The sequence below is a fragment of the Triticum dicoccoides genome, chromosome 2A, assembly GCF_002162155.2.
Source record: "Triticum dicoccoides isolate Atlit2015 ecotype Zavitan chromosome 2A, WEW_v2.0, whole genome shotgun sequence".
In the NCBI taxonomy this organism is placed as follows: Eukaryota; Viridiplantae; Streptophyta; class Magnoliopsida; order Poales; family Poaceae; genus Triticum; species Triticum dicoccoides.
The window spans coordinates 46,249,446-46,272,450 of NC_041382.1; the positions used below are offsets into that span (position 1 = coordinate 46,249,446).

General features: G+C 41.4%; 1 protein-coding gene, 1 long non-coding RNA gene and 1 pseudogene across 3 annotated transcripts in view; 2 read left to right on the forward strand and 1 right to left on the reverse strand.

The window, feature by feature from the left end:
* Positions 1–768: 768 nt before the first annotated feature.
* LOC119359930 lies at positions 769–907 on the forward strand (annotated as a pseudogene).
* A 15,933-nt stretch (positions 908–16,840) lies between these two features.
* The window catches only part of LOC119353116, a 47,662-nt gene continuing 41,497 nt past the window's right edge, over positions 16,841–23,005 (forward strand). The window contains exon 1 of the mRNA XM_037619707.1: positions 16,841–17,123. Within this exon, the coding sequence (XP_037475604.1) occupies positions 16,841–17,123 (283 nt within the window). The remainder of the gene's footprint in view (positions 17,124–23,005) is intronic.
* Positions 18,606–21,044, reverse strand: LOC119353118. 2 transcript variants are annotated; one of them, XR_005170317.1, is made up of 6 exons: positions 20,203–21,044; positions 19,965–20,054; positions 19,540–19,616; positions 19,191–19,228; positions 19,058–19,111; positions 18,606–18,719 (listed from the first exon to the last, which is right to left on the reverse strand). It is a non-coding gene; the product is annotated as an uncharacterized LOC119353118 (long non-coding RNA). The 2 variants fall into 2 exon arrangements; XR_005170316.1 differs by lacking the exon at positions 18,606–18,719 and having other exon boundaries at positions 18,994–19,111; positions 20,203–21,043.

Genomic DNA, 23,005 nt, shown 5'->3' on the forward strand with positions numbered 1-23,005 from the left:
TGTTAAACGATAGGCTTAAGTTGTATTGTAACGTGACAACGTCACGGTCGTGATTGTGTGTGCGTGTATCATCTTGTAACCCAAGGCAGGTGGTTAGAGGCGAGCCTATCTCTTGTAGATATCTGTATAGCTTGGATGAGGGGCCAAGCCCAAAACCACCTGACGTATCTTGTACATTGTTGATTATATAAGCTCGCACGCGTCCCTGCCAGGAGGTATACGCTTCACACCAAAACCTCAAGATTTTACATGGTAAGCAGAGCCTACCTCGGATTCATCCATGGCGAGCTCATCCGCAAATACGTTCCCCTCATCTCCTTTTGCACACATCGCCACAGAGAAGCTCTCGAGAGGGAACGAAGCCCTCTGGCGCGCCACCGTCCTCTCTGCCATCAGGGGGCGCAGATGGCGGTTTTCCTCGATCTGGAGCAGGAGGTGCCGCCCATGCAGATCGAGGTCACTAGCGACGACGGCAAGACCAAGTCGAAGGCCCCCAACCCTGAGTTCGGCACCTGGTACGCTCGCGATCAGCAGGTTTTCTCTTACCTGTTGACTACGCTACCACGTGAGATGGCTATTCAGGTGGCGACTTGCCACACCGCAGCGGAGCTGTGGAACACCGTGCAAGGGATGCTCACCTCGCATACCCGAGCACGGTCTGTCAACGTCAGGATTGCACTGGCGAATCTTCAGAAGGGAAACTCCACCATTACAGAGTACGTTGGTAAGATCAGAACCCTTTGTGATGAGTTAGTTGCCTCAGGAAAAAAGGTGGATGAAGAAGATGTGATTTCGCACATCCTTGCCGGGCTGGAGAAGGAGTTCGACCTCGTGGTGTCTGCCATGTGCTCACGGGTCGAACCTGTGACTGTCCCGGAGCTGTACTCGCAGCTGTTGAGCTTCGAGACGCGTATGAATCTTCGCGGGGGAGCCTCCCAATCCTCCGCCAATGCTACGTCACGTGGGCGCTTCAACAACTCCAACAACAAGCAGAACGGCAACGGCGGCGGCGGTGGTGACCGCGGTCGCGTCTTCAACAACAACAAGCAAGGCGGCGGCGGTGGTGACCGCGGCCGGAACTTCAACAACAAGCCCAACGGCGCTGGCGGCCGTGGCAATCCAGGAGGAAGCGGCGGCGGCTTCAACAACAACTCCGCTGCCAGACCAACGTGCCAGATCTATGGCAAAGTTGGGCACATGGCATGCAAGTGCTGAAAGCGCTACGACTCCTCTTACTAGGGAGGAGAAGAGCGCTCGGCAAATATTGCTGCTCCTCAGTACGGCATAGACACAAACTGGTATATGGACAGTGGTGCAACTGACCATATCACCGGTGACTTGGAGAAGCTCACGGTCCGGGAGAGGTACACCGGCAACGAGCAAATTCACACAGCCAACGGTTCAGGTATGGCGATTAATCATATTGGTCATACAACTATCTATACCCCAGATCGTGATCTTCACCTAAATGATGTTCTTCATGTTCCGGAGGCCACTAAAAGTTTGATCTCTGCAAGTAAACTTGCCCTTGATAATGACACTTTTGTTGAAATTCACCCTCATTTTTTTCTTGTCAAGGATCTGGAAACGAAGAGGGTTCTACTTCGCGGCAGGGGTAGGAGAGGTCTCTATCCACTCAAACACATCGGGAGAAACGTCATGAAGCATGTGCTAAGTGTCACCAAGCCATCTTCGGACTGGTGGCACCGACGTTTAGGTCACCCATCTTCCACTGTTGTTAGGAAGATCATTAGTGAGAATAAGCTCCCATGTGCTAGCAATGATGATAATAAATTTGTATGTGACGCATGCCAAAAGGGCAAAAGTCACCAGCTACCATATCCTCAATCTATGAGTGAATCAAAATTTCTTTTGGAACTTATCTTTTCTGATGTGTGGGGTCCTGCCGTTGAAACCGTAGGAAGAAAGAAATACTATGTGAGTTTTATAGATGATTTCAGTAAATTCACATGGATCTACCTTATCAAACACAAGTCTGAAGTTTTCCAAAAATTTCATGACTTTCAAAATCTTGTTGAACGACAATTTGATCACAAAATCCTAGCTCTTCAAACAGATTGGGGAGGGGAGTACGAAAAGTTGAATTCCTTTTTTACCAAAATGGGAATTTCTCACCATGTCTCCTGCCCCCATGCTCATCAGCAAAACGGGTCAGCTGAACGTAAACACCGTCACATCATTGAAGTTGGTCTATCCTTACTTGCTCAAGCCTCCATGCCCTTGAAATTTTGGGATGAGGCCTTCATTGCTGCCACCTATTTAATCAATAGGATGCCAAGCAAAGTTATAAACTTTGAGACTCCACTCACTCGATTGTTTGGTGATACACCAAATTATTCCTCTCTCCGCATATTTGGTTGTGCTTGTTGGCCGAATCTTAGGCCCTACAATACATATAAACTCCAATTTAGATCCAAACAGTGTGCCTTCCTAGGATACAGTAATCTCCACAAGGGGTACAAATGCCTAGATATATCTACCGGCAGAGTCTATATTTCCAGAGATGTGATATTTGATGAAAACATTTTTCCTTTTTCCACCTTGCATCCTAATGCGGGTGCACAGTTTAGAGCCGAAATCCTCTTGTTACCACCGGAGCTTTTGAATCCTACTGATCAGGGGGATGATAGTGTTGATCATATGGTTAATGGTGCCACTAATCTGAGTCATGATGCTGCAGGAAACAGTGAAAAAAATGTGACAGAAAATGGCAAGCTGCATCATGATTTTATGCAGCATATCAGTCCAAATCCGACCAGCGCGGAACACGAGGACGATTCTACTGCAGTTGTCGATCCCGAGAGATCTGACGGCGTGGGATCCTGCGCACCAGCGGCGGCAGGCACTCCCTCGGCTGGCGGGTCCGCTACTGGCGTCTCCATGTGCCGCACGTGTCTTGGTGGGACCGACGTGGGTGTGTCGCCTAGCACCGCCGCCTCTCCCCGTCATGATGGCTCTAGCGGATGGGCCCACAGGCGTGTATCGCCTATTCACCACTCTGCCCTGTCGCCTGAGCGGGCGTGCGACCCCATGCCCGACCGCACCACAGCCGAGACGGATCGGTCCGTCCTGTCGCCTGCACGGGCGCGTGATCCTACGGCTGACCGCGCCTCAGTCGAGGAGGATCGGCCCGCTCCCCCGACTGCCACCAGAGGGGCTGGATCCGTTGAGCCTGGTGGATCGTCTGCGGCTGCTGCTCATGTGCGCCCCAGTACACGGTCCCAAAAAGGTATTTTTAAGCCGTTGGTTCCCAAAGATGGGACGGCCAAGTATGATAAAAAATTTCAAATTTGCAAATCTTGTTGTTGCTCAAGAACTTAGAAGTGTGGCAGAAGCTCTAGGAGACAAAAACTGGCAACATGCTATGGAAATAGAGTATAATGCTCTTATGAAAAATAGAACATGGCATTTAGTTTCTCCAAAGTCAGGGAGGAATATTATAGCTGTAAGTGGGTGTACAAAATTAAAAGACACTATGATGGTACTTTAGATAGATACAAAGCTAGGCTAGTTGCAAAAGGTTTCAAGCAACGCTATGGCATTGATTATGAGGACATGTTTAGTCCAGTTGTTAAAGCTGCCACCATTAGACTTGTTTTGTCTATTCCTGTCACCAGAGGATGGAGTCTTCGCCAACTGGATGTTCAGAATGCGTTCTTACATGGCGTTCTCAAGGAGGAGGTTTACATGAAGCAACCACCTGGTTTTGTCGATGAGACTAAACCTCAGTATGTTTGTAAGTTGGACAAAGCTTTGTATGGTCTGAAACAGGCACCCAGAGCTAGGTACTCCAGGTTGAGCACAAAGTTACAGCAACTTGGTTTTCGGCCCTCCAAAGGTGACACTTCCTTGTTCTTCTTTCAGAAAGGGAAGGTGATTATCTATATGCTCATTTATGTAGATGACATAATTGTTGCTAGACCCTCACCGGAGGCCACCTCAGCTTTACTCAAAAATTTGAAAAATGACTTTGCACTTAAGGACTTGGGAGAGTTACATTATTTCTTAGGTATTGAGGTAAAAAAGATACCTAATGGGATTTTGTTGACTCAAGAGAAATATGCTAATGATATTCTCAGACGTGTGGTCATGAAGGGGTGTAAACCTTGTAGTACTCCTTTGTCTACTACAGAAAAGTTGTCCTTACATGAAGGGGAACTGTTAAGTCCAGAAGAAGGAACTAAGTATAGAAGTGTTGTTGGTGCACTTCAATATCTTACTTTGACAAGACCTGATATATCTTTCTCTGTCAATAAGGTTTGTTAATTTTTGCATGCTCCCACTTCCATGCATTGGACAGCTGTTAAAAGAATACTATGTTATATTCAAGGGAGTGCTGGAATAGGACTGAAAATATGTAAGTCATCATCAACCACAGTAAGTGCCTTTTCTGATGCAGACTGGGCAGGATGTCCTGATGACAGGAGATCTACTAGTGGGTTTGCTGTTTTTCTTGGTTCTAATCTCATATCATGGAATGCCAAGAAACAAGCAACTGTTTCAAGATCCAGCATAGAGGCAGAATACAAGTCACTTGCAAATTCAACTGTTGAGGTAATGTGGGTAGAAACCCTGCTTGATGAACTAGGAGTTGAAAGATCACAAGTCTCTTGTCTATGGTGTGATAATCTTGGAGTAACATATCTTTCTGCGAATCCTGTGTTTCATGTGAGAACAAAACACATAGAAATTGACTTTCATTTTGTTCGAGAAAGAGTTGCAAGAAAGCTTTTGGAAATCAGGTTTATACCAACTGGAGATCAAGTTGCTGATGGCTTCACAAAGCCTTTGCAAGCTCGACAACTTCAAGCCTTTAAGAACAATCTTAACCTTGACATGTTTAGATTGAGGGAGGATGTTAAAAGATAGGCTTAAGTTGTATTGTAACGTGACAACGTCATGGTCGTGATTGTGTGCGAGTGTATCATCTTGTAACCCAAGGCAGGTGGTTAGAGGTGAGCCTATCTCTTGTAGATATCTGTATAGCTTGGATGAGGGGCCAAGCCCAAAACCACCTGTCGTATCTTGTACATTGTTGATTATATAAGCACGCACGCGTCCCTGCCAGGAGGTATACGCTTCACACCAAAACCTCAAGATTTTACAATGCTGGCATGTCATGTCCACAGAAATTGATATAGATATACCAAAGTGGAATGAATTTTGATTTCTAATATATCCTTGTTATGTCATACCTAAATTATTTCAATGTCGTAACATGACTACATGAGTCAATTTGCTAGGTAACAGTTATGGGAGATGTCACTGATTTGGATTAATTATGTCACTTTCGTTAGACACACACGCATACATAAGCTTGATTTCGTTTTTCCTCCGGCCACTGTGTTAGTTTGTGCTTATTGTTGGAGGACTTTTACAGTACCCTGAAATGATCAAGGACCGTCCATTTTCTTTAATCTGATGGTCCTTATGATATGGCACTCCACAACTAATCTTACAGAGTACAAACCCAAAAGTGCGTGGAGTATCCTCGACTTGAAGGCTATTTAGGTCTTTCATTTTTATATTTAATCGTGGATGAAAATGAGTCAACTTGCCTCGACCTAACCTAAACGATTCATACCGCGCTCGTCCCTCCAGCGCCGGCCTCTCCCTCACCCATGCGACCAACGGCGCCGCGACGATCAGCGGTGGCGGCGCCTCCTTCTCCCTCCACCACACGGCCAACAGAGAGGAGCGGGACAAGCGGAGGCAGGGTCCACGGCGGCCGTCGTTGGCGAGGCGCACATCTCCTCCTCCACCTCGGGCGCGGGCCTCTCCCTCAACCACACATACGGCCAACGGTGCGGCGCCCCCAGCAACTGTAGTTGGCAATGCTCATGTCTCCCTAATCGTCCCCTCCTTCTCCGATGGGGAGGATGCGGGCCGAAACCCTCGTAGCTGTACAAGCGGCCTCAGCCAGCGTTCGTCCAAGTCTATGGCCTTCGAGGTTCTAATCCGCTGACATCATCAATTTCGTAGATCCCCACTCAGAGCAGCTCGTTTCTGAATCAATCTCCCGATGCATATGAACTATCAGGTTTTCTTTTTCTTCTTTTACCAACGAATCTAGAGGAATGAAAATGTCTAGAAATTGAACGTGCCGAGTTAATCATCAGGCAGGTGACATCGACAAATGTTTTATGCAAGGAGACTAGCAAAAAGTCTAAATTGCCCATGTAAATGGATGGTTTGATTCAACCGGTACTCCTATCCTCCCAATGGGAGTACCAGGGTACCGTAAAAGTGATCTCTTGTTGTTGGGCGATGTCACTAGAACATGTCATTGTTCGAGCTAAATCATCATTAATCTCACTAAGCAAATGATTGGAATATGAGTCCTCCAATTGGGCCCGTCAACTACAACAACATATTCTGACGAGATATCCATCAAGTACATATAGTCACAAGTAGAATTGATAGGTCTTGCGTATGTGTGGTCTGAGATCCACAATCCTTACTCCATTTTGGTCTCCATCCCTTTCGAGTCAGATAGCTATACACAAGCAAAAGAAGGAGAAGAAAGAGAAAAGGAAACAAAAGAAAAGAATGTGATGGCAACAACGAACAACTTGTGTTAATAAGCCACCCAAACATAAGTGCACATCAGACTAGCTACCAACAACATGTTGCAGACAATCCCAAAGAAAGTTGTATGGTGCAAAACAGATGGTACCATAGTTCAAATGGTTGGATTTTTTTGACCTAAATGCGAACCCAGTCTCTGCATAACCAGATACACACAACCCAATACATCCAAAATCATAATGAACATGTAAAAATGTGACAAGGTTTTATGTGAGCGGATACGAAAAGCCTAGGGCGCTGGGGTGACGATCCACAAACTAAACCGCCATCCATATTAGGTAAAACACCCTTGACTGCAAACAGCGCCATGTTTTGTGGTCTCTACAAAATTGAACATGTACCAGCCAATGTGTACAAACATGAATTAAGAACCTACAAAAGGAGATGCAATTTCATTATTCCAAATATAATATCATGCTTTTTGTCTAGATAAAATGTGACAACGCCTCTCGTGTTGTTTTTCTCGGATAGTAACTAAGCACACTTATGGCACGATGGCCTAAATTATGGGTAGTGCAGCAAATATAATATGTATGAAGAATCTCTGGTAGTACATTAGGAGTATTAGGTCCCTCATAGTGCAAATATCTGATACGTGTCCAACGTATCTATAATTTTTGATTGCTCCATGCTATATTATCTACTGTTTTGGACATTATTGGGCTTTATTATCCACTTTTATATTATTTTTGGGACTAACCTAGTAACCAGAGGCTGAGCCCAGAATTGTTGTTTTTTGCCTGTTTTAGGGTTTCGAAGAAAAAGAATATCAAACGGAGCCAAAACCCTAATTCCACCGCCGCAACTTTCTGTATCCACGAGATCCCATCTTGGGGCCTGTTTCGGAGCTCTGCCAGAGGGGGCATCGATCACGGAGGGCTTCTACATCAACACCATAGCCCCTCCGATGAAGTGTGAGTAGTTCACCTCAGACCTACGGGTCCATAGTTAGTAGCTAGATGGCTTCTTCTCTCTCTTTTGGATCTCAATACAATGTTCTCCCCCTCTCTTGTGGAGATCTATTCGATGTAATCTTCTTTTTGCGGTGTGTTTGTTGAGACCGATGAATTGTGGGTTTATGATCAAGTCTATCTATGAACAATATTTGAATCTTCTCTGAATTCTTTTATGTATGATTGGTTATCTTTGAAAGTCTCTTCGAATTATCAGTTTGGTTTGGCCTACTAGATTGATCTTTCTTGCAATGGGAGAACTGCTTAGCTTTGGGTTCAATCTTGTGGTGTCCTTTCCCAGTGACACAGTAGGGGCAGCAAGGCACGTATTGTATTGTTGCCATCAAGGATAACAAGATGGGGTTTTCATCATATTGCATGAGTTTATCCCTCTACATCATGTCATCTTGCTTAAGGCGTTACTCTGTTTTCATTAACTTAATACACTAGATGCATGCTGGATAGCGGTCGATGAGTGGAGTAATAGTAGTAGATGCAGGCAGGAGTCGGTCTACTTGTCTCGGACGTGATGCCTATATACATGATCATACCTATATATTCTCATAACTATGCTCAATTCTATCAATTGCTCAACAGTAATTTGTTCACCCACCGTAGAATACTTATGCTCTCGACAGAAGCCACTAGTGAAACCTATGGCCCCCGGGTCTATCTTCATCATATTAATCTCCCAATACTTAGTTATTTCCTTTGCTTTTACTTTGCTTTTATTTTACTTTGCATCTTTATCACAAAAATACCAAAAATATTATCTTATCATATCTATCAGATCTCACTCTCGTAAGTGGCCGTGTAGGGATTGACAACCCCTTATCGCATTGGTTGCGAGGATTTACTTGTTTTGTGCGGGTACGAGGGACTCGCGCGTAGCCTCCTACTGGATTGATACCTTGGTTCTCAAAAACTGAGGGAAATACTTACGCTACTTTGCTGCATCATCCCTTCCTCTTCGGGGAAAACCAACGCAGTGCTCAAGAGGTAGCAAGAAGGATTTCTGGCGCTGTTGCCGGGGAGGTATACGCAAAAGTCAATATACCAAGTACCCATCACATACCCTTATCTCCCACATTACATTATTTGCCATTTGCCTCTCATTTTCCTCTCCCCCACTTCACCCTTGCCGTTTTATTCGCCCTCTCTCTCTATCCTCCCTCTCTTTGTCTTTTTGCCTCTTTTTGCCCGCTTGCTTTTTGTTTGCTTGTGTGTTAGTTTGCTTGCTTGTCACGATGGATCAAGATAACACTAAATTGTGTGACTTCACCAATACCAACAATAATGATTTTATTAGCACTTCGATTGCTCCTCTTACCGATGCTGAATCTTGTGAAATTAATACTACTTTGCTGAATCTTGTCATGAAAGATCCATTTTTCGGCCTTCCTAGTGAAGATGTCGCTACCCATCTAAATAGCTTCATTGATTTGTGTGATATGCAAAAGAAGAAAGATGTGGATAATGATATTGTTAAACTGAAGCTATTTCCTTTTTCACTTAGAGATCGTGCTAAATCTTGGTTTTCGTCTTTGCCTAAAAATAGTATTGATTCATGGAACAAGTGCAAAGATGCTTTTATCTCTAAGTATTTTCCTCCCGCTAAGATCATCTCTCTTAGAAACGATATTATAAATTTTATGCAACTTGGTCATGAACATGTTGCACAAGCTTGGGAGAGAATGAAACTAATGATACGTAATTGCCCTACTCATGGTTTAAATTTGTGGATGATTATACAAAAAAATTATGCCAGATTGAATTTTGCTTCTAGAAATCTTTTAGATTCGGCCGCGGGAGGCACTTTTATGGAAATCACTTTAGGAGAAGCTACTAAACTCCTAGATAATATTATGGTTAATTATTCTCAATGGCATACTGAAAGATCTACTAAAAAGGTGCATGTGATAGAAGAAATTAATGTTTTGAGTGGAAAGATGGATGAACTTATGAAATTATTTGCTAGTAAGAGTGTTTCTTCTGATCCTAATGATATGCCCTTGTCTACTTGGATTGACAATAATAAGGAATCTATGGATGTGAATTTTGTTGGTAGGAACAATTTTGGTAACAACGCATATAGAGGAAATTTCAATCCTAGGCCTTATCCTAGTAATACCTCTAATAATTATGGTAATTCCTACAACAATTCTTATGTAAATTATAATAAGAAGACCTATGATTTTGAATCTAATATTAAAGAATTTATTACTTCGAAAAAGAGTTTCAATGCTATGATTGAAGAAAAATTGCTTAAGATTGATGAGTTGGCTAGGAACATTGATAGGATTTCTCTTGATGTTGATTCTTTGAAACTTAGATCTATTCCACCTAAGCATGATATCAATGAGTCTCTCAAAGTCATCAGAATTTCCATTGATGAGTGCATAGAAAGAACCGCTAGGATGCGTGCTAAGAAAGATGCATTTATGGATCTTTGTTTTGAAAATAAAGATGAAGATCTAAAAGCTATTGATGTGTCCCCTATTAAATCTTTGTTTTGCAATATGAATCTTGATAATGATGGGACTGAATATGATCCACCTTTACCTAGAAGGCGTTCCAAGAATTCAGAATTTTTTTGATCTTGATGCTAAAATTGATAAAAGTGGGATTGAAGAAATTAAAACCCTAGATGTTGCTAAACCCACTATTATGAATTTCAAGAAATTTAACTATGAAAATTGCTATTTGATTGATTGTATTTACTTGTTGGAATCCGTGCTAAATTCTCCTCACGCTTATAGTCAAAATAAAGCGGTTACTAAACATATCGTTGATGCCTTAATGCAATCTTATAAAGAAAAACTTGAATTGGAAGTTTCTATCCCTCGAAAACTTTATGATGAGTGGGAACCAACTATTAAAATTAAAATTAAAGATCATGAATGCTATGCTTTATGTGATTTGGGTGCTAGTGTTTCCACGATTCCAAAGACTTTGTGTGATTTGTTTGGTTTCCGTGATTTTGATGATTGCTCTCTAAACTTGCACCTTGCGGATTTCACTATTAAGAAACTTATGGGAAGAATTAATGATGTTCTTATTGTTGCAAATAGGAATAGGAATTATGTGCCCGTAGATTTTATTGTTCTTGACATAGATTGCAATCCTTCATGTCCTATTATTCTTGGTAGACCTTTTCTTAGAAAGATTGGTGCAATTATTGATATGAAGGACGGAAATATTAGATTCCAATTTCCATTAAGGAAAGGCATGGAACACTTTCATAGAAAGAAAATTAAATTACCTTATGAATCTTTTATGAGAGCCACTTATGGATTGCCTACCAAAGATGGCAATACCTAGATCTATCCTTGCTTGTTATGCCTAACTAGGGGCATTAAACGATAGCGCTTGTTGGGAGGCAACCCAATTTTATTTTTATTCCTTGCTTTTTGCTCCTGTTTAGTAGTAAATAATTTATGTAGCCTCTGTTTAGGTTGTGTTTTTTTGTGTTTAATTATTGTTTGTGCCAAGTAGAACCATTGGGAAGACTTGGGGAAAGTCTTGTTACACTTGCTGTAAAAAACAGAAACTTTAGCGCTCACGAGAACTGCTGCCATTTTTATTTGGAAAGTGCTATTTAGTTAATTCTTTTTGCATATGATTAATAGATAAATTCCTCACGTCCAGAAATTTATTTTGGAATTTTTGGGGTTCCAGATCTTGAGCTAGCTACAGATTACTACAGACTGTTCTGTTTTTGACAGATTCTGTTTTTCGTGTGTTGTTTGTTTATTTTGATGAATCTATGGCTAGTAAAATAGTTTATAAACCATAGATAAGTTGGAATACAGTAGGTTTAACACCAATATAAATAAAGAATGAGTTAATTACAGTACCTTGAAGTGGTCTTTTGTTTTCTTTCGCTAACGGAGCTCACGAGATTTTCTACTTTGAGTTTTGTGTTGTGAAGTTTTCAAGTTTTGGGTAAAGATTTGATGGATTATGAAACAAGGAGTGGCAGGAGCCTAAGCTTGGGGATGCCCATGGCACCCCCAAGATAATCTAAGGACACCTAAAATACAAAGCTTGGGGATGCCCCAGAGGGCATCCCCTCTTTCGTCCACTTCTATCGGTAACTTTACTTGGAGCTATATTTTTATTCACCACATGATATGTGTTTTGCTTGGAGCGTCTTGTATGATTTGAGTCTTTACTTTTTAGTTTACCACAATCATCCTTGCTGTACACACCTTTTGAGAGATCCATACATGATTTGGAATTTGTTAGAATACTCTATGTGCTTCGCTTATATCTTTTGAGTTATATAGTTTTGCTCTAGTACTTTACTTATATCTTTTAGAGCACGGTGGTGGATTTGTTTTATAGAAACTATTGATCTCTCATGCTTCACTTAGATTATTTTGAGAGTCTTAAATAGCATGGTAATTTGCTTAAAATCCTAATATGCTAGGTATTCAAGATTAGTAAAATTTTCTTATGGGTGTTTTGAATGCTAAGAGAAGTTTGATGCTTGATGATTGTTTTGAGATATGGAGGTAATAATATGAAAGTCATGCTAGTTGAGTAGTTGTGAAATTGAGAAATGCTCGTGTTGAAGTTTGCAAGTCCCGTAGCATGCACGTATGGTAAATGTTATGTAACAAATTTGAAACATGAGGTGTTATTTGATTGTCCTCCTTATGAGTGGCGGTCGGGGACGAGCGATGGTCTTTTCCTACCAATCCCCATGGAGCATGCGCCTAGTGCCGAGGTTTTTGATGACTTGTAGATTTTTGCAATAAGTATGTGAGTTCTTTATGACTAATGTTGAGTCCATGGATTATACGCACTCTCACCCTTCCATCCTTGCTAGCCTCTTCGGTACCATCCATTGCCCTTTCTCACATTGAGAGTTGGCGCAAACTTCACCGGTGCATCCAAACCCCGTGATATGATACGCTCTTTCACACATAAACCTCCTTATATCTTCCTCAAAACAGCCACCATACCTATCTATTATGGCATTTTCATAGCCATTCCGAGATATATTGCCATGCAACTTTCCACCATTCCGTTTATCATGACACATTCATTATTGTCATATTGCTTAGCACGATCATGTAGTTGACATGGTATTTGTGGCAAAGCCACCGTTCATAATTCTTTCATACATGTCACTCTTGGTCCATTGTATATCCCGGTACACCGTCGGAGGCATTCATATAGAGTCATCTTTTGTTCTAGTATCGAGTAGTAATCATTGAGTTGTAAATAAATAGAAGTGTGATGATCATCATTTTCTAGAGCATTGTCCCAAGTGAGGAATTATAAAAAAGGCCATATAAAAAAAGGAGAAAGGCCAAATAAAAAAATGAGAGAAAAAGAGAGAAGGGACAATGTTACTATCCTTTGCCACACTTGTGCTTCAAAGTAGCACCGTAATCTTCATGATAGAGAGTCTCTTGTTTTGTCACTTCCATATACTAGTGGGAATTTTCATATAGAACTTGGCTTGTATATTCCAACAATGGGCCTCCTCAAGTGCCCTAGGTCTTCGTGAGCAAGCAAGTTGGATGCACATCCACTTAGTTTCTTTTGTTGAGATTTCATACATTTATAGCTCTAGTGCATCCGTTGCATGGCAATCTCTACTCCTTGCATTAACATCAATCGATGGGCATCTCCATAGCCCATTGATTAGCCTCATTGATGTGAGACTTTCTCCTTTTTGTCTTCTCTACATAACCCCCATCATCATATTCTATTCCACCCATAGTGCTATGTCCATGGCTCGCACTCATATATTGCGTGAAAGTTTATAGGTTTGAGATTACTAAAGTATGAAACAATTGTTTGGCTTGTCATCGGGGTTGTGCATGATGAGAGCATTCTTGTGTGACGAAAATGGAGCATGACTAAACTATATGATTTTGTAGGGATGAACTTTCTTTGGCCATGTTATTTTGAGAAGACATAATTGCTTTGTTAGTATGCTTGAAGTATTATTGTTTTTATGTCAATATGAACTTTTGTATTGAATCTTTTCGATCTGAATATTCATACCACAATTAAGAATAATTACATTAAGATTATGCCAAGTAGCACTCCGCATCAAAAATTCTGTTTTTATCATTTACCTACTCGAGGACGAGCAGGAATTAAGCTTGGGGATGCTTGATACGTCTCCAACGTATCTATAATTTTTGATTGCTCCATGCTATATTATCTACTGTTTTGGACATTATTGGGCTTTATTATCCACTTTTATATTATTTTGGGACTAACCTATTAACCGGAGGCCCGGCCCAGAATTGTTGTTTTTTGCCTGTTTTAGGGTTTCGAAGAAAAGGAATATCAAACGGAGCCAAAACCCTAAATCCACCACCGCAACTTTCTGTATCCACGAGATCCCATCTTGGGGCCTGTTCCGGAGCTCCGCCGGAGGGGGCATCGATCACGGAGGGCTTCTACATCAACACCATAGCCCCTCCGATGAAGTGTGAGTAGTTCACCTCAGACCTACGGGTCCATAGTTAGTAGCTAGATGGCTTCTTCTCTCTTTTTTGGGTCTCAATACAATGTTCTCCCCCTCTCTTATGGAGATCTATTCGATGTAATCTTCTTTTTGCGGTGTGTTTGTTGAGACCGATGAATTGTGGGTTTATGATCAAGTCTATCTATGAACAATATTTGAATCTTCTCTGAATTCTTTTATGTATGATTGGTTATCTTTGCAAGTCTCTTCGAATTATCAGTTTGGTTTGGCCTACTAGATTGATCTTTCTTGCAAGTGGAGAAGTGCTTAGCTTTGGGTTCAATCTTGCGGTGTCCTTTCCCAGTGACAGTAGGTGCAGCAAGGCACGTATTGTATTGTTGCCATCGAGGATAACAAGATGGGGTTTTCATCATACTGCATGAGTTTATCCCTCTACATCATGTCATCTTGCTTAAGGCGTTACTCTGTTTTCATTAACTTAATACTCTAGAGGCATGCTGGATAGCGGTCGATGAGTGGAGTAATAGTAGTAGATGCAAGCAGGAGTCGGTCTACTTGTCTCGGACGTGATGCCTATATACATGATCATACCTAGATATTCTCATAACTATGCTCAATTCTGTCAATTGCTCAACATTAATTTGTTCACCCATCGTAAAATACTTATGCTCTCGACAGAAGCCACTAGTGAAACCTATGGCCCCCGGGTCTATCTTCATCATATTAATCTCCCAATACTTAGTTATTTCATTTGCTTTTACTTTGCTTTTATTTTACTTTGCATCTTTATCACAAAAATACCAAAAATATTATCTTATCATATCTATCAGATCTCACTCTTGTAAGTGGCCGTGTAGGGATTGACAACCCCTTATCGCGTTGGTTGCGAAGATTTATTTGTTTTGTGCAGGTACGAGGGACTCGCGCGTAGCCTCCTACTGGATTGATACCTTGGTTCTCAAAAACTGAAAGAAATACTTACGCTACTTTGCTGCATCATCCCTTCTTCTTCGGGGAAAACCAACAGTGCTCAAGAGGTAGCAATATCATAAAAATATCATGCAGTGCCACTTAATCAAAAAGATGTTGTGTTAGTGCAATTAAAGATGTGTGAAAAGATTATAGTATCATATTGTGATACAGTATCATAGTGTGTCAAATTAGAAAAACTAATAAGATATAGATCCTAGCCACAACTTTGTATTTCAGATTGTTTTTAACATGGTACAATCATAGATGCTCACAAACACGTACATACACTCACCCTATGAACATAGGAAAGCACACCCTACTGCTATGAGCATTTTCGAGATACTGAGCCGGCACAACATTTTAAGATTGACGAAATTACCGAAACACCTCATAGCCGACAGGCTCCCACTGAACGAACATCGCTGGAAAGCCCGGAATAAACCAGGAAAATGCGAGCACCGGTGCCAAGTCTAGGACACCCTGATTGGCCGGGGATATCATTGTTATCCTAACCATTCAACCACACTGGTTGGTTCGCTTGTGTTTGAGATTCTACAAGTAAGTATGTGAACTGACAATATGATATTATTCTATGGCACTATTTGGGATCCAAGCCACCCCTGATAATACTAGTCTATGATACATCTGTCTCTATGAGAAATAGAGAATATATACAGGTAAGAGTAAAAAAAAAACTCCACGTGGCCCTGACTAGTGGTTGAGCTAGCCAAAAACTAGGAGGGGGAGCGGAGAAGTTGAAGATATGGAGGCAAAAGGCTCGATAACGCAAGGGAAGGGTTGGGAGTGGCCCCCTTGGATAACACATAACTCCGTCGTTGGCCCTAGGTGCTTGCCGCCCAGCTCCGCCCATGATGTCCCGGTACCACGCATGTGTACCCCGTGCCTTGTTATCACCACATGGCGAGGAGCTCATGGCGCATACGGCCATTCCTAAATACCCTCACCATTTCAAAAATACATTGCATATTAATTTTGTCCCAAGTCAAACTTTGTATACTCTGACATGTTTGTTGAAAGAATATTAATATCCATAATAGGAATAGATACCTTATAAAAATATATTCTATGATGCATCTAATGATATTACTTGTCATGGATGTTGACTTTTTTCTTCTACCTCTTCAGTAAACTTAGTCAAACTTTATGAAGATTGAATTGAGACAAAACGAAGATACAACATATTTTCAAATAGTTAGTGTAGTATTTTTTTTGGCCAATTCTTAGAGCATTTATAAAGTGGTTGTTAGGGGAATCCCTTTTTCTTGCAAAGAAATGAGCAGATCTATTATAAAGGTTCATAGAAAGTACAAGACACTCTAAACATAATAAAAATTACATCGAGTACATTGTCCTCCCAGAGATTAAACAGACATGTTTATGAAACATATGGACCCAGTACTTATCAAACAAAAACCCACAAGCTGCCCTCAAATATATGTAAGTTTACATGTGACGACTCTTTCATGGTCCAGTTGGTATAACTGCCCGCAGCCTGCAGAGCGTTGTCGACATATGGCGCAAGAAGAGATGAAATCTACTATGTTTAAAAAAAAATCTACTATGTTCTTCCTCTGTTCCATCCGGCCGACCAATTTTCTACGAACCCTGATGAATTAATCAACGAGCGTTGATTGACCCCTTCGTTTATCACCTCGCAACAAACAACATCGCACGTCCACAAGTAGATTAAAAATGGCTTCCTTTACCACCTCGCTAATCACACTCCTCTCCCTCTCGTCTCGGCTCCCCCATATAATCCCAACCACGCCCCGTCCTTCTCATCTCATCAGAATCCAGAGTCCGCACGCGAGAACTCAAACCGACGGACATGGGGAACTGTCAGGCGGCGGACGCGGCGGCCGTGGTGATCCAGCACCCGGGCGACGGCAAGGTGGAGCGCCTCCACTGGCCGGCCACCGCGGCGGACGTCATGCGCAGGAACCCCGGCCACTACGTCGCGCTCGTCCTCCTCCATCACGACTCTCGAGGAGTTGACCCCGACCCCGCCGTCCCCGGAGGAGGAGGAGGTGCCAGGATAACCAAGGTGAAGCTCCTCAAGCCGAGGGACACGCTCCACCTCGGCCAGGTCTACCGCCTCATCACCTCCCAAGGTCAGTGCCTAATTAGTATCCCGGTGAATCCGCCAGTTCTTGGATTGGCTTCCTTTCGCTTCTTGTCCCGTTCGCTCTGTTACCTGCATAGAGATTAATCGTTCCGTTGTGCGTGCAGAGGTGAGCAAGGCCGTGCAGACGAGGAAGCAGGAGAGGATGCGCGGTTGCGACGAGGCGATCGAGCAGGAGCGGCCGCGACTGCACCGGCGGCGGCAACCGCCGAGGCCGAGAGGTGGCAACGCAGCCACAGAAACCAACGGCGAACTGAGGCAGCCCGCCGATCACCAGGTAATCGATGGCACGCTCGCCTCACCTACGAGCTCGATCCATCATCGCAATCGCAGCCACTCATCTGCCCACTCTGCTTCGTCCAGGAACGGAAGCGGATGGAGAAGGACCGGCACGACCGGAGCATGGCCGCCGCACGCGGCAGAGGCCGGCACTGGCGGCCGGCGTTGCAGAGCATTACAGAGTCGTCGTCGAGCGGGCACGCCGACTCCGGGGATATATGTAAATGAACTACTAGAAACTAGAAGAAGGTTTGGGGGAGCTTGAAATGTACTACATACATTAGGCGATCTGATTGTATCCATCGGTTTCTTTGAATCCGTTTTGGTGATACAGTAGCATGCATTGCCCATTCCGTATCTTTTGCGAAGATTGCTTGTTCCTGTCTTGAGGATAGCGGTTTATCCAAGTCCTACGTGTTATTCGCAGTGGTGCGGAGGACAGGCGTGTGCTCCTTATGTTTGTATCTTCTTTTGATTGTGGCATTAGAGTCAATGAAAAACGACATTTAACCAAAAAACCCGCATTCGGTGATTGACCGAAAAAGGCGTTGTCACATAGTGCTCGCCGCTTGCGCATTCAGTTTCAATTTTCAGTTCTGACCATTTCAAATTCGATGGTATACATTTCTAAGGGAGGTCATGATCGATGAAACAGCGGTAGTTACGCTCATGTGAGTGAATGGCGAGACCTCCTGGTCAATGGTTAACAAAAAACAGTGATTTGTTAATTTATAATTGCAAAGCCTCGAAATTCGCTCTCCGCAGCTATTTGAATATACTAGCAAGTCTCCATTGAAACTTGTACCACCAGCTCCAGCATATTGAATATATGAATGTAGTAGCGAGTCTCCATTCAATATTTTTTTCGTTTGTTTTGACAAGACGCAATTAATACACTTTGACTACCTACACTAGTTGTTGGGGCGCCACCCGGTGGGGCTGCCTGAGACGAAGTTGGGGCAATGCCAGGTTGGGAAGTGCCCTTTCCAATTTCTTGTTTGTATCAAGGTGTGTTATTCCATCACACTCAAAATACATGCATATTTAGTACTGGTACGTGCAAGTATGTAAAACTTTAAGATATAGATATGCAAAATCAACACGCTTAGAGAATGTATTCTTAAAGGTTACATGACACCCTCTGATAACTGGGAGATGGGGAAGCCATGCAGCTCAGTGATGCACACTCGATCGATCTGTTAAAGACGGTGGACGTCGATGGCAACATGGTGGCCATGGATCTGGCCGGAGAAGCGCCTCACCTTTGGCCACCATGGAAGAACACCTCTTCATCCTAATTTGAACTCTTTCGTAAAACAAATCTCCTATTAGTTCAGACATTATGCAAAGTGCTCTAGAACAAAAACCAAAGCAACATTTTGTCCACAATATTTGGTATAAACTCTAAAGTGATCCAGTAACAAAGAATATGCTAATGGTGCACTAACAAAATCTCTTATACCATTTGGATATTACAAGGAATAACCAGTGGTTATACTACATACTTCACAAAAAATGGCAATATGGGCATATGCATCCAAACGACCATTGTTAGAAAGAAGCATATATACACATATAAGTGGGCAAACGACGAACAAACAATTGTATGGATACATGTGGACAGAGACGGAAAAAGGTAACGACCTGGTCCCATTGCGGCATTTCTGTCATCTGTGTCTTGTAAAGAAACGAACGGGACTGCAGCCGCACCCAACATAGATGTAAGCACATATGACACATGCACAGAAGAAGATCAAGGGATAGAAGAATCACCAACCTATAAACCCAGGCAGCAACTTGCAGAAAGATCATCACCTGCAAATAAGAAAGTGGAGCACCAGAGCAGCCAGATTAGTCAAAATCTAAGAGAAAAGGACTAAAATAATGAGCTCCAGAGAACAACAGTCAAGAAATAATCTTTCCAATTACTGGACGGAACTTTGTGTCACAAACTGAAGAAATGGAAATAAATCCGACTTCATGACGTTCAATATATCATGTGTGCCTTAGATCATATAATAATGTGCAAGTAACTACAACAGAGAGGAAGACAACACACACCTTAGGATAGAAGATGAACTTAATAATGTGGAAGTAACTACAACAGAGAGGAAGACAACACACACCTTAGGATAGAAGATGAGCTTGACGACAAGGTCTACGCCGTGGAGAGAAGGAGCGGCAACAACCACCACCAGATGAGCTCGACCACCACCAGGAGTAAAAATTCAAAAAAGTTCATCAAGGACATGAACTAAGCACTAATATTTACAATATAGTATCACCATGAACATGAATAGTACGTGTAGACTAAATACTTTCCTATTACAAATACGGTGAATATTGAAAGTGCCAGAACTTTCATTCCAAACTTCCTAAGCAAAATTATCATAATGAACGACATACAAAAGTGCCTACGAATTAACAAAAATGTATGTCAATTAACAAAAAATTCCTAAGCAAAATCATCACAGCTGTGACAAGATAGAGAATATCGCCTGACTTTCCTCAGCTTTTGTGAACAAGTGCATAGCTCTAAGAATCTCTCTACCTTAAATGTAACCATCACCTCCTATGCATATATGTTCAGGACAAACACCTAGATGTAAGTTTCTGCAGATCGATACCTCTTGGGATGGGTCTGCAATGGAAAAGACCATAACAAAACTGTTAAAAATATCCAATTCTGGGATTAAAGACCAAATTGGTAATCCCAATGGATATTTAACAAATGTTTCTAAAGGCATATGTCATATCATGTGGCCTGAAATAGATGAGGGCATACATACCCATGAACGGTTGTCCTTTCTTCATATGCAGTGAATTACCAAGATAATAAATACTGGACGTATTCCAAGTTTGTAGTGCTATAAACATGATTGGTACAGCCTCCGGGTCCAGGGTCACTCGTGTCAATCTTCTTGGATTTTCTGCGATTGTCTTGTAGGCATAGAGAAACAAAATCTGCACAAACAAAGAAGAGAAGCTCTAAAAGTAGAGCACTGAAATAGGGGGGAATCAGGAAGACATAGAGAAACAAAATCTGCACAAACAAAGAAGAGAAGCTCTAAAAGTAGGGCAATGAAAGAGGAGGGGAATCAGGAAGACATCTAAATCCATAATTCTAAAGCTAAATATATCAGCATCAGATATGAGGAGGCTTTGACCTATAGTTCTTTCTCCCCTTACAATAGAGGTGACACCAAAACTTTCAGCTATTACTAAAGCACATCAAACGAATTGATTAAATCGGTAACCAAAATAGTAAGAAGCATTTATGATACTATATACTTATAAAATACTATAGGGAAGGAAGGAGTACTGCAGTTTGTTTTGGATATGTCTATAATTTAGGGAGTCTTTACAAGTGATGTAGTTCAAGCTACTCACTTTAATATATCAGCTATTGTACAGATAAACCTATATAGAATGCTTCTGCACAATTTGATAAAAGAGATTAAATACTGGTTTAGCTATTGTTGCCTCGATTTTAAACATAAATGTACCTAAAACCCAAGATATGAGTGTGTAATTTACTTGGCCGAGTTAGATACATGATGTACTTGTCAGATTATTGGAAAGATTTTGTAACGAGTCTACTTCTACAGGTGGCCTATATTTTCTGTTGGATAAACACTGGATTAACTATTGAGTTATGTAGTCTTCTCAGTTGATGTTTTTCTCAGTTAGCTGAACAAAAATGTCTAGCATATAATAATGTATATATGAAAATAATGCTGATAAAGTATACTATCATGACAAACTTTATGGTGTAATTTCCTTCATATTACATGAGTCTCCTTATCTAACATATGCAATGCAAAAGATTGGGCATTACCATGTAAGTTTTGCTACATCATGAACTTACTGGACGTATTTAGATAAATTAACACTCCGCTTTACTGGATCGAGTTTCCTAAACACTTCATTGTGTGCCAAAGATTTAATGAACCATGCCGTTGCTACATGAAAAACCACAAAGAGAACCTTAGCAGAAAAGATACTTAAATGATTAAATCACAAATAGCAACATATTTAACATCCCCTGAACTAAATATACTTAAATAGTCTTGATGCCAAGTTTACATCAATAACCACTTTTCTTTGTAACAAAAAGAGGATGTCAAGCAAGACACTTCTTACATCCCTTTAGAATACTAGCGAGTTGTGCGCGACGGCACGCCGCGCCTCACTGATTCGTTTAGCAATTGTTTTTCTTGATACACTAAAAAAATTGCTATATGTTTTATGTGGGCATGTCTTTGTCTTTCTAACAATGTGGAAGACAATCATGTATGGTTAATTATTCATAAAGTTTATTCATGATGCAAGCAGGGATAAAGAGACAAATCTACTTGGTACTAACAAAGTGGTACCAAAATACTGGGGTGAAGCCTATTTACAAAACAAAAATGACCTATGGAAGTTCGAAACAAGTATATAAAATTGTATAAGAGCCACATATCACCAAGACGAATCCAGCAGTGTCCAAAGAATATGAATAAGCCGACTTGGTCGGTAGATGTAACCGTACTCCCAGTCATGGCTACATGCATCATCATCTTGTTACTCTGTCGTTGCACTATTTTAAGAACAGGATGTAAATAGAAAGAAGAATGTGTAAGAGAAGAGGTACAGTGCTTTGATTGGCTGAAACCTGAAAGTAGTATATTTAGTGGCCCTCTAAAGATGGCATCTGATATAAACTGGTAAATAACAAGTGCTAGTTGCTCTAGGGAGCTCCATTCGTATATCTACAATTTTGTTACAATTTTGTATGTTCGGCACCAATCAACATATACTCATTTACTTTTTCCTTGTGAGATTCTTTTGGGGCACATACATTTGAGTGTGTTTTATACATAGTTTTGCCATCTAGAAAACGAAGGCATCATTCATCACTCCATTGCCTTGTGTGCTCCTCTAGACGCCGTGTTCATGCTGCTCATTCACAATATTCAGACAAAAACAAAGAAGTAAAACAAATATACATCAAAATATATTTTCCAAGACAGATTAGATTCCAACAAAACAAAAAGGAAATAAAGTATCACCCTTCCTATCTTGGGCAGCCATAACCATAGCACATCAAAAAGTATTGTTTTAATTATTATTTTCTCCATCTAGCATATCTAAGTGAATATAAGAGTTCCCTTAAAAGTTATATATTCAGTACTAAAACCAATCTCAAACTACATGTTCCTGGTACATAGAGTTAACTACAACATCTGAAGTCAAAGCCAGGAAAAAGCTCAGTTAGTCATTAATCAATCCCTGATAGGCTACGATATGTGCAGATTGTCTGTATCTCCTTTCAACCTTGTTAGAACAAATAAACTCTTAAGAGTAGGAAGCCAAGATAAAAAAGAAATTTAAAACTGCACATTGAACCTGCTATATAATCCATCAACACGGTAATTATCTTGTGCAAGACACGCACTACCAACCTGAATAGAATGAAACAAAATAAGGTAACTCCTTTAGAGTACAACAATATTACCAACTGAATGGCATGCACTACTACTTCCATGTACCATCTGTCATTCTGACAATAGAACAAACAAATGAGATTGCTACTTTTGCCTATACAAA